This window comes from Coregonus clupeaformis, chromosome 4, assembly GCF_020615455.1.
Source record: "Coregonus clupeaformis isolate EN_2021a chromosome 4, ASM2061545v1, whole genome shotgun sequence".
Lineage (NCBI taxonomy): Eukaryota > Metazoa > Chordata > Actinopteri > Salmoniformes > Salmonidae > Coregonus > Coregonus clupeaformis.
Genome location: NC_059195.1, coordinates 22,947,212 through 22,959,357, shown reverse-complemented (window position 1 = coordinate 22,959,357; position 12,146 = coordinate 22,947,212). Strand labels below are relative to the sequence as shown.

The following is a 12,146-nucleotide window of genomic DNA, read 5'->3' as shown; positions in this document are numbered from 1 at the left end:
GACGCTTGGAATTCAGGCCAAAGAGTTCAATCTGGGTTTCATCAGACCAGAGAATCTTGTTTCTCATGGTCTGAGAGTCTTTAGGTGCATTTTGGCAAACTCCAAGCGGGCTGTCATGTGCCTTTTACTGAGGACTGGCTTCTGTCTGGCCACTCTACCATAAAGGCCTGATTGGTGGAGTGCTGCAGAGGAACTTTAGAGATCTGTCAGTGAGCATCTGGTTCTTGGTCACCTCCCTGACCAAGGCCCTTCTCCCCCGATTGCTCAGTTTGGCCGGGCGGCCAGCTCTAGGAAGAGTCTTGGTGGTTCCAAACTTCTTCCATTGAAGAATGATGGAGGCCACTGTGTTCTTGGGGACCTTCAATGCTGCAGACATTTTTTGGTACCCTTCCCCAGATCTGTGCCTCGACACAATGCTGTCTCGGAGCTCTACGGACAATTCCTTCAACCTCATGGCTTGGGTTTTGCTCTGACATGCACTGTCAACTGTGGGACCTTATGTGTGCCTTTCCAAATCATATCCAATCAATTGAATTTACCACAGGTGGACTCCAATCAAGTTGTAGAAACATTTCAAGGATGATCAATGGAAACAGGATGCACCTGAGTTCAATTTTGAGTCTCATAGCAAAGTGTCTGAATACTTATGTAAATAAGGTATTTCTGTTTTTACAAACATTTATAAAAACCAGTTTTTGCTTTGTCATTATGGGGTATTGTGTGTAGATTGCTGAGATTTTTTATTTATTTAATCAATTTTTGAATAAGGCTGTAACGTAACAAAATGTGGGAATAGTCAAGGGGTCTGAATACTAACCTCAAATAAAAGGTGACATTCTGTACATTAGCCTCATATAAAACATTTCAAATCAAATCCAATTGTATTGGTCACATACACATTTTTTAGCAGATGTGATTGCAATTGTAGCGAAATGATTGTGTTCCTAGCTCCAACAGTGCAGTAGTATCAACAATACACACAATCTAAATGTAAAATAATAGAATTAAGAAGTATATAAATATTAGGAGTGACATTGACTAAAGTACAGTAGAATAGAGTACAGTATATACATATGAGATGAGTAAAGCAGTATGTAAACATTATTAAAGTGACTAGTGTTCCATTATTAAAGTGGCCAGTGATTCCATGTCTGTACAGTGGGGAGAACAAGTATTTGATACACTACCGATTTTGCAGGTTTTCCTACTTACAAAGCATGTAGAGGTCTGTAATTTTTATCATAGGTACACTTCAACTGTGAGAGACGGAATCTAAAACAAAATCCAGAAAATCACATTGTATGATTTTTAAGTAATTAATTTGCATTTTATTGCATGACATAAGTATTTGATCACCTACCAACCAGTAAGAATTCTGGCTCTCACAGACCTGTTCGTTTTTTCTTTAAGAAGCCCTCCTGTTCTCCACTCATTACCTGTATTAACTGCACCTGTTTGAACTCGTTACCTGTATAAAAGACACCTGTCCACACACTCAATCAAACAGACTCCAACCTCTCCACAATGGCCAAGACCAGAGAGCTGTGTAAGGACATCAGGGATACAATTGTAGACCTGCACAAGGCTGGGATGGGCTACAGGACAATAGGCAAGCAGCTTGGTGAGAAGGCAACAACTGTTGGCACAATTATTAGAAAATGGAAGAAGTTCAAGATGACGGTCAATCACCCTCGGTCTGCGGCTCCATGCAAGATCTCACCTTGTGGGGCATCAATGATCATGAGGAAGGTGAGGGATCAGGCCAGAACTACACAGCAGGACCTGGTCAATGACCTGAAGAGAGCTGGGACCACAGTCTCAAAGAAAACCATTAGTAACACACTACGCCGTCATGGATTAAAATCCTGCAGGATCTGGAGAAGGTTTGTATGGAGGAGTGGGTCAAAATCCCTGCTGCAGTGTGTGCAAACCTGGTCAAGACCTACAGGAAACGTATGATCTCTGTAATTGCAAACAAAGGTTTCTGTACCAAATATTAAGTTCTGCTTTTCTGATGTATCAAATACTTATGTCATGCAATAAAATGCAAATTAATTACTTAAAAATCATACAATGTGATTTTCTGGATTTTTGTTTTAGATTCCGTCTCTCACAGTTGAAGTGTACCTATGATAAAATTACAGACCTCTACATGCTTTGTAAGTAGGAAAACCTGCAAAATCGGCAGTGTATCAAATACTTGTTCTCCCCACTGTATATAGGGCAGCAGCCTCTAAGGTGCAGGGTTGAGTAACCGGGTGGTAGCCGGCTAGTGATAGCTATTTAACAGTGATGGCCTTGAGATAGAAGCTGTTTTTCAGTCTCTCGGTCCCAGCTTTGATGCACCTGTACTGACCTCGCCTTCTGGATGATAGCATGGTGAACAGGCCGTGGCTCAGGTGGTTGATGTCCTTGATGATCTTTTTGGCCTTCCTGTGACATCGGGTGCTGTAGGTGTCCTGGAGGGCAAGCAGTGTGCCCCCGGTGACGCGTTGGGCAGACCGCACCACCCTCTGGAGAGCCCTGCAGTTGCGGGCGGTGCAGTTGCCATACCAGGCGGTGATACAGCCCGACAGGATGCTCTCAATTGTGCATCTGTAAAAGTTTGTGAGGGTCTTAGGGGCCAAGCCGAATACAGATAGGGAGAGATTGAATACGTCCGTAAACACTCCAGCCAGCTGGTCTGCGCATGCTCCGAGGACGCGGCTAGGGATGCCGTCTGGACCGGCAGCCTTGCGAGGGTTAACATGCTTAAATGTTATCCTCAAAGCGGGCGAAGAAGGTGTTTAGCTTGTCCGGGAGCAAGACGTCGGTGTCCGTGACGTGGCTGGTGTTCCCTTTGTAATCCGTGATTGTCTGTAAACCCTGCCACATACGTCTTGTGTCTGAGCCGTTGAATTGTGACTCCACTTTGTCTCTGTACTGACATTTTGCCTGTTTGATTGCCTTACGGAGGGAATAACTACACTGTTTGTATTCAACCATATTCCCAGTCACCTTGCCATGGTTAAATGCGGTGGTTCGCGCTTTCAGTTTTGCTCGAATGCTGCCATCTATCCACGGTTTCTGGTTTGTGTAGGTTTTAATAGTCACAGTGGGAACAACATCCCCTATACACTTCCTGATTAACTCTGTCACTGTGTCCGTGTATACGTCAATGTTATTCTCAGAGGCTACCCGGAACATATCCCAGTCCGCGTGATCAAAACAATCTTGAAGCATGGATTCCGATTGGTCAGACCAGCATTGAATATACCTTAGCACGGGTACTTCCTGATTGAGTTTCTGCCTATAGGAAGGGAGGAGCAAAATGGAGTCGTGATCTGATTTGCCAAAGGGAGGGCGGGAGAGGGCCTTGTAGGCATTTCGAAAGGGGGAGTAGCAGTGGTCGGTGTTTTACCAGCGCGTGTACTATAGTCAATGTGTTGATAGAACTTTGGTAGCGTTTTCCTCAAATTTGCTTTGTTAAAATCCCCAGCTACAATAAATGCAGCCTCAGGATATGTGGTTTCCAGTTTGCATAAAGTCCAGTGTAGTTCCTTGAGGGCTGTCGTGGTATCGGCTTGAGGGGGAATATACACGGCTGTCACTATAACCGAAAAGAATTATCTTGGGAGGTAATACGGTTGGCATTTGATTGTGAGGTATTCTAGGTCGGGTGAACAAAAGGACTTGAGTTTCTGTATGTTATCACTATCACACCATGAGTAGTTAATCATGAAACATACACCACTGCCCTTCTTCTTCCCGGAGAATTCTTTATTCCTGTCTGCGCAATGTACTGAGAACCAAGCTGGCTGTATGGACGGGGACAGTATATCCCGAGAGAGCCATGATTCGATGAAACAGAGTAAGTTACAGGAGATCCTTGCCCTGAGCTCGTCTACTTTATTGTCCAGAGACTGAACATTAGCGAGTAATATACTCGGAAGCAGTGGATGGTGTGCATGCCTCCTGAGTCGGACTAGAAGTCCACTCCGAATACCTTGGAGCAGCCTCTGGGATAAGTTCAATTGCCCTAGGGGGTACGAACAAAGGATCCAATTCGGGAAAGTCGTATTCCTGGTCATAATGCTGGTGAGTTACTGCCGCTCTGATATCCAAAAGTTATTTCCGGCTGTATGTAATAACACAAAAAACGTTCTGGGCTAATAATGTAAGAAATAACACACAAAAAAATGATATACTGCAAAGTTGCTTAGGAGCTAGAAGCAGAGCTTCCATGTCTGCCGGCGCCATCTTACTACTTTATCTCAAATCCCAAATGCTGGTGTATATAGCGATATTAAAAGGTTTAGCATCACTGTCCAAATAAATAAATAAATAATTATTACATATACCCAAATAAAAATAAAAATGTAAATAAATGACAAAGAAATTGTGGTACACATGGTCTTGTGTATTGTTTTTGTATTGTAAAGGAATGAATTGTTGTTCCAGGTCATGTGTGTGATGGGCAGGATTCCTCAGAGTCAGATCTGGCAAACAGAGCCTGAGTCAGTGGTAAGGATTGAATGCAACCCAAAACATTGGATATTTTATGTCACATACAAAACTCAGTTAAATCTAAATGTAAAGTATCTAAAGGACATTAGTGAATGTAGACCTACCTAAGTGCCCCTATAACTCTAACTCAAACTAACTGATGAACCCTCTCTCTCTCTCTCTCTCTCTCTCTCTCTCGCTCTCTCGCTCTCTCTCTCTCTCTCTCTCTCTCTCTCTCTCTCTCTCTCTCTCTCTCTCTGTCTCTCTCTCTCTCTCTCTCTCACTCACTCACTCACTCACTCACTCACTCACTCACTCACTCACTCACTCACTCACTCACTCTCTGTCTCTCTCTCACACAGGAAGTCCCAGCACTCCCATTCGTTACCACCTTCTGGGAGCGGAACCTTCCGTCGGTGGGTGGGTTCATCAACTTCCTGGGCATAGCCTCTGTCCTGTCTGTTGCCACGGCAGCAGGACTTTTGGCCTATAAGAAGGGGCTTCTCACCCGGAGCTAAACCTAAACCCCTCCCAACTCCCTCATCCTTCTCTCCTGCATCTCTACAGAGCAATTCTCCAATGGCACCCTATTCCCTTTACAGTGCACTTCTTTTGACCAGAGCTAGAGTAGTGCACTACTTTTGACCACATATGGCTCTGGTCTAAAGTAATGCACTATATAGGGAACAGGGTGTGTGTCATAGGCCTTGGTAAAGACTGTTCAACTCTGTCATTCGCTACTGTACCATCGCCCCCATCCATTGTTCTAAAACGAGTGTAAACAGTCTCCCAACAGACCATCTCTCAAGACCAACTCACGCTAATGTTGTCTGTTCTGCTAAGATTTGTGTCTTTGACACCTTAGAATTGTGGCCCTGTGTAGCTCAGTTGGTAGAGCATGGCGCTTGCAACGCCAGGGTTGTGGGTTCGTTTCCCACGGGGGGCCAGTATGAAAAAAAATTATTGATGGAAGATATGAGTGGATAGAGTGAGAGGAAGAGAGAGGGGGAGAGAGCGAGCGAGAGAGAGATAGAGCAAAATAAACCAAAATAAGTCTGAGATTCAGACTCTCAAACCAATGAAGGATGACAACTAAATCAGAGTTATTGAAAAAGAAAACAGTAGCTTTCCCAATGACCGTTATCTTTCCAGAAATTGCCAATAAATTCATAAATCTGCGTTGACTGTTTGAGAATAGTCAAAACTAATTTCTCTGTGTGTGTGTGTTAATTACCGCTGCTGATTTTAGGTGCTGACTGATCTGATCTCTGATGGCATAGAAGCTGTAACCAGCTCTAAGATGACATTTAGTAACGTTATAATAACAGTTTAGTAACCTCATAATAGTGTCAGAATACCTGTGTTATTAATGTAACCAGAATCCTGCATCTAGAGATGTTGTGTCTCCACCAAGCTGCTCTTAATAGTCATGGTATGCCTTGTATAGAGAATGGAAGTATTTGAATGTATTTCCTCCACATTACATGATTTCTGTCATTGTTGTTTCCATTCTTATCTCTTATGAGTATATTTGAAATATCATGCATTTCATTTTATATTTGCCATAGTTTACAATGAGGCTCGATCCTCGATGATAATCATAAACTGTATGTTGAAGATGCCCATTATACTTTGAAGTCATTTTAGAGACTATCCTTTTATTGTCTGGGTCTTAACCATTTTTAAGAATACCGAACTAAACAAAATACTAAGAATATTACTACAGTACTACAAAAATATGATATCTGGCCTCCCGAGTGGCGCAGTGGTCTAAGGCACTGCATCGCAGTGCTTGAGGCGTCACTACAGACCCGGGTTCGATCCTAGCGTCGTCTGGGTTAGGGGAGGGTTTGGTTGGCCGGGATGTGCTTGTCACATCGCGCTCTAGCGACTCCTGTGGTGGGCCGGGCGCATGCACACTGACACGGTCCGCAGTTATATGGTGCGATTGTATGGTGTAGGGTGGGTTAAGCGAGCAGTGCGGCTTGGCAGGGTTGTGTTTCGGCAGACGCATGGCTCTTGACCTTCGCCTCTACTGAGTCCGTACGGGAGTTGCAGCTATGGGACAAGACTGTAACTACCAATTAGGGAGAAAAAGGGGTAAAAAGCCAAAACAAATAATAAAATGATATCAAAGGGTAGAGCTCCATCCATTATTTCACACAGCCTAACCCTGTGTGTTTGTGCGTGAGTACACTTCTTGTGTGTCTGTCCCTGCATGCATTCTTGTGTGTGTAATTATGGAAATACCTTATTTGTAACCATTCTATTTTAATGCTCTCGTTGCTACATGTTGAGATGCTGTATTAGATTTATCACAGAAATATGTATGGAGCTGGCTAACCATTAGCCAGTTAAATAAACACTGCCGATATTTAACCTTATGGTATTGGTTCTCCCATGTATGTCTGCTGAGGCCAGAGCATTGAGTTTCCTTCTAGCTATAGCAAATTTGACCATGATACTGAATAAATACAGTTTCACAGTATTTTCAGCAGATATAGAGCTTTTCATCCCCCAAAAAATATGTATTGAAAAGATTTCTATCCAATAAGATATATCCCTCTATTGAGTTAGTTCGTTTTTACAAAACAACAGTGGAAGACAAAGATACTGCTCCTCAGAAAATGTGAGTGAATTAAAAGATAAAGAAATAGATCTGTAGATCAACCAAATTATTACTCTAAGTAGATAAGAGTATGAACCTGTAAACCCATCTGTTCTGAAGCGTACTGTACATTCGTACATTGAGTGGTGGATTAACGTGGTGTCGTCCCGAAGACGTGTGCGTACGTCGTGAGTGTAGTCTGTCGTGCCTTATTACAAGTCGTGGTGGTGTTTTGTCATTTCTCAAGTGCCTGTGTGACTATGACACTCTTTTCCCGTCTCCTCCTCCCACTGTCCCCCCTGTCTTGTTTGTATGCAAGTTAATTTGGCATTAACTAGAGCTGCAACCTCATTGGCCATTCTTGGATTGAGTGTCACCCTCCTAACAATCAAGCTAACTTGATGCTACATGATGCTACAGTTAGCTTTCTACCACCATGTGTGTATGTGTGAGTCTTAAAATGGCTGACTGTGAACTGTGTAAATCCGCCCATCCGTCTCCAGTGAAGCTATTTAGGTGTTCTGTAATGTTGTTATTGATGTACTCCTCTGATAAGCTATCTATCCCTTGTCTTAGCTTAGCTTACATCCTGTCTTGGCACTAAACTTTAACCGCTACCCCCAGGCCCCAAGCATTTCATCTTTTTGCACCTGATTCGCCTCAATGTAACTTGGAGGGATTGGATAATGATCTCAAAATTCTCAAAGAAGTATAGTTGAAGTATAGTCTGTATATAATCTACATTATAAAATGGGTGGTTCGAGCCCTGAATGCTGATTGGCTGAAAGCCCTGATATATGAGACCGTATACCACGGGTATGTTACTGTTCTAATTACATTTGTAACCAGTTTATAATAGCAATAAGGCACTTCGGGGGTTTGTGGTATATGGCCAATATACCACGGCTAAGGACTGTATCCAGGCACTCCACGTCACGTCGTGCATAAGAACAGCCCTTAGCCGTGGTATATTGGCCATATACCACACCCCCTCTGGCCTTATTGCTAAAGTATATAATGGTTCTGACTGAAAACTAGTGAATGGAACTACAGGAACAACTGGAACCTTTAGAACTACAGCTCCCAGCTGCTCCCCTGATTCCCTGTATGACATCATCAGTGTCCTATAGATGCAGTAAAGAGGTCCACGGAACGCAGACCGTGGGGGATAGAAGAAGGATGCCGGATTGGCATACATTCAACAATCTGATCTAACAAAATGGAAATTCGTCAAATCTGTCATCTGTCATGTGGTTACTAAACTCAGATTTGTATATATTTGGCTGTTTTTGCTGCATAAAATTTAGAAGTTGTTTTCAGGTTTAGAAGAAGTTACTGCTAACCAAACTCCCGTTCGTATAAGCTGGTAGCATAGCTAGCATACAGAAATCGGTGGTGCTAGTCAAATTCGTTTTTAACTGCAATGCAGTTCGTTAGTGACGATGACATGAACATGTATTGGGGTTGACATCCATATAAGCATTATACTAAACATACAGTAGTGTGAAATACACATATAAACAATAGCCTAAATGTAGCCTAATTTTGCTGGGGTGCAATGAGGAGATTCAGGATCTTTCCCCCACACATTTCCATGGAGTTCCATTGACCTCTTTATCACATCTATTCCTCTCTGTGTCTGGTTCTAGCCCTGAGATTGTTCTATTCTATTCTATCCCTCTCCCACTGGCTGTGTGTATGAACTGTCCAACTTTCTAGTCGTGTAATTGCATTCTTTGATGTCTTTCTCTACAAAGCTGGTGATAAAAAATGTGAAATGTACCTCCTACTGGTCTCTCTGAGTTATTTATCTCTTGTGTGCGTGTAAGACTGCAGGGCAGGATTGTGAACTAGCCAGATCAACGCATGCGAGTGAGTGAATGAGTGAGATACAGTGCATTCGGAAAGTATTCAGACACCTTGACTTTTTCCACATTTTGCTACATTACAACCTTATTCTAAAATTGATTCAATCGTTTTTTCCCCTCATCAATCTACACACAATACCCCATAATGACAAAGCATAAACAGGTTTTAGAAATTCTTCAAAATGTATTAAATATAAAAAACGGAAATATCACATTTACATAAGTATTCAGACCCTTTAATCAGTACTTTGTTGAAGCACCTTTGGCAGCGATTACAGCCTTGATTCTTCTTGGGTATGACGCTACAAGTATGGCACACCTGTATTTGGGGAGTTTCTCCCATTCTTCTCTGCATATCCTCTCAAGCTCTGTCAGGTTGGATGGGGAGCGTCGCTGCACAGCTATTTTCAGGTCTCTCCAGAGATGTTAGATCGGGTTCAAGTCCGGGCTCTGGCTGGACCACTCAAGGACATTCAGAGACTTGTCCCGAAGCCACTCCTGCGTTATCTTGGCTGTGTGCTTAGGGTCGTTGTCCTGTTGGAAGGTGAAGCTTCGTCCATGTCTGAGGTCCTGAGCGCTCTGGAGCAGGTTTTCATCAAGGATCTCACTGTACTTTGCTCCGTTCATCTTTCCCTCGATCCTGAGTAGTCGCCCAGTCCCTGCTGCTGAAAAACATCCCCACAGCATGATGCTGCCCCCACCATGCTTCACCGTAGGGATGGCGCCAGGTTTCCTCTAGACGTGATGCTTGGCATTCAAGCTTGGTTTCATCAGACCAGAGAATCTTGTTTCTCATGGTCTGAGTCCTTTAGATGCCTTTTGGCAAACTCCAAGAGGACTGTCATATGCCTTTTACTGAGGAGTGGCTTCAGTCTTGCCACTCTACCATAAAGGCCTGATTGGTGGAGTGCTGCAGTCACGCCCTGACTTTGAGAACCCTGTTATTCTCTAGTTAGTTTGGTCAGGGTGTGAATGGTGACATATCTATGTTATATATTTCTATGTTGGCCGGGTGTGGCTCCCAATCAGAGGCAGCTGTCGATCGTTGTCTCTGATTGGGGATCATACTTAGGCAGCCATTTTGCCTACCTTCAGGTGTGGGATATTTTTTCTGTTTCTGTTTGGCTTGTTGGATGTTTAGCCTCTTGAACTTCACGTTCTGTTGGATTTTGTTATTTTGTCAGTGTTTATAATAATAAACGACTATGTATGCATACCACGCTGCACCTTGGTCCGATCCTTTACTCAACGAACGTGACAGAAGATCCCACCACCAACGGACCAAGCAGCATGGCCAGGAGGAGCAGACACCCTGGACACAGGTGGGGAAGACATTTTGGACATGGGAGGAGATATTAGCCGGTAAAGGACCCTGGGCGAAGGAAGAAGCCCAGGCAAGAGAGGATCAACGGCGACGCAGACGGTGCCGACCGCGAAGGAAGCATGAGAGGCAGCCCCAATAAAAATGTTTGGGGGGGCACAAGGAGCAGAAGGAGGCCCTGAAAGGGCTGACTGTGGAGGAAGAGGAGGCCGCTATTATAGAGGCCCTCCAAGACATACAGCTCAGCACTCTGAGAGAGGAGATAACTACTTACGGGGGCTGTTAGCTAAGAGAGAGCAGGAGAGCTCCCTTCAGAGGGAGGCGCTGCAGGAGGCCCACAAGGAGAAGGAGTCAGTGGATGCACGGAGAGAGGAGCTGGCCAGACAACAGGAGGAGCTGAGAGAGGAGTTAACCCTACGCCAGTGCGCCTTCACAGACCGGTACGGCCCGTGCCTGCTCCTCGCACCAAACCAGTGGTGCGTGTATCCAGTCCTGTACGGCCCGTACCTGCTCCTTGCACCAAACCAGTGGTGCGTGTCGCCAGCCCGGTACGCCCCGTACCTGCTCCTCGCACCAAACCAGTGGTGCGTGTCTCCAGTCCTGTACGGCCCGTCCCTCCCTCCACTCGCGCTAAACCAGTGGTGCGTGTCGCCAGCCCGGTGCGCCCCGTACCTGCTCCTCGCACCAAACCAGTGGTGCGTGTCTCCAGTCCTGAACGGCCCATACCTGCTCCTCGCACCAAACCAGTGGTGCGTGTCGCCAGCCCGGTACGCCCCGTACCTGCTCCTCGCTCCAAACCGGTGGTGCGTGTCCCCAGCCCGGTAAGGCCCGTGCCTGCTCCTCGCACCAGACAAATGGTGCGTGTCCCCAGCCCAGTGCGCCCCGTGCCTGCTCCTCGCACCAGACCAGTGGTGCGTGTCCCCAGCCCGGATCGGCCCGTTCCAGTGCCTGAGCAGTCCGCTCCACCGGTGCCCAGTCCAGCTCTGGTCAGCTGCTCCACTCCAGTGCCAGAGCAGTCCGCTCCACCGGTGCCTAGTCCAGCTCCGGTCAGCTGCTCCAGTCCAGTGCCAGAGCAGTCCGCTCCACCAGGGTCCAGTTCAGCTCCGGTCAGCGGCTCCAGTCCAGTGCCAGAGCAGTCCGCTCCACCGGGGTCCGAGCCGGAACCAGACGTCAACCCTTCTCCAGGATTGGGGCCTCCCACACCAGGGTCCAGACAGGATGGTGCATCACGGGAGGACTGCCGAGCCGGAACCAGACGTCAACGCCTCTCCAGGGTCGAGGGCTCCCACACCAGGGTCCAGACAGGGCTTGGTGCATCATGGGAGGGGAAGCATCGCGCCGGGGTCCAGACCAGACCAGGTGTGCTACGGGGAGGCAGGAAAGGAGAGGAGTTTACGGCGTCCGAAGCCGGAGCCGCCACCGAGGCTAGATGCCCACCCGGACCCTCCCCTAATAAGTCAGGTTTTTTTTTTGGGGGGGGGGGGTACTGTCACGCCCTGACCTTGAGAACCCTGTTATTCTCTAGTTAGTTTGGTCAGGGTGTAAATGTTGACATATCTATGTTATATATTTCTATGTTGGCCGGGTGTGGTTCCCAATCAGAGGCAGCTGTCGATCGTTGTCTCTGATTGGGGATCATTCTTAGGCAGCCATTTTGCCTACCTTTAGGTGTGGGATCTTGTTTCTGTTTGGCTTGTTGGATGTTTAGCCTCTTGAACTTCACATTCTGTTGGATTTTGTTATTTTGTCTGTGTTTATAATAATAAACGACCATGTACGCATACCACGCTGCACCTTAAAGGTCAGATCCTTTACTCAACGAATGTGACAGCTGCAGAGATGGTTGTCCTTCTGGAAGGTTCTT

At 45.8% G+C, this 12,146-nt stretch overlaps 1 protein-coding gene across 1 annotated transcript in view; it reads left to right on the top strand.

The window, feature by feature from the left end:
- mao (monoamine oxidase) overlaps positions 1-5,982 on the top strand; it is a 78,328-nt gene extending 72,346 nt beyond the window's left edge. The window contains exons 14-15 of the mRNA XM_041868435.1: positions 4,441-4,503; positions 4,848-5,982. Coding sequence (XP_041724369.1) covers positions 4,441-4,503; positions 4,848-5,003 — 219 coding nt within the window. The 3' untranslated portion in view covers positions 5,004-5,982. The remainder of the gene's footprint in view (positions 1-4,440; positions 4,504-4,847) is intronic.
- The last annotated feature ends 6,164 nt before the right edge of the window (positions 5,983-12,146 follow it).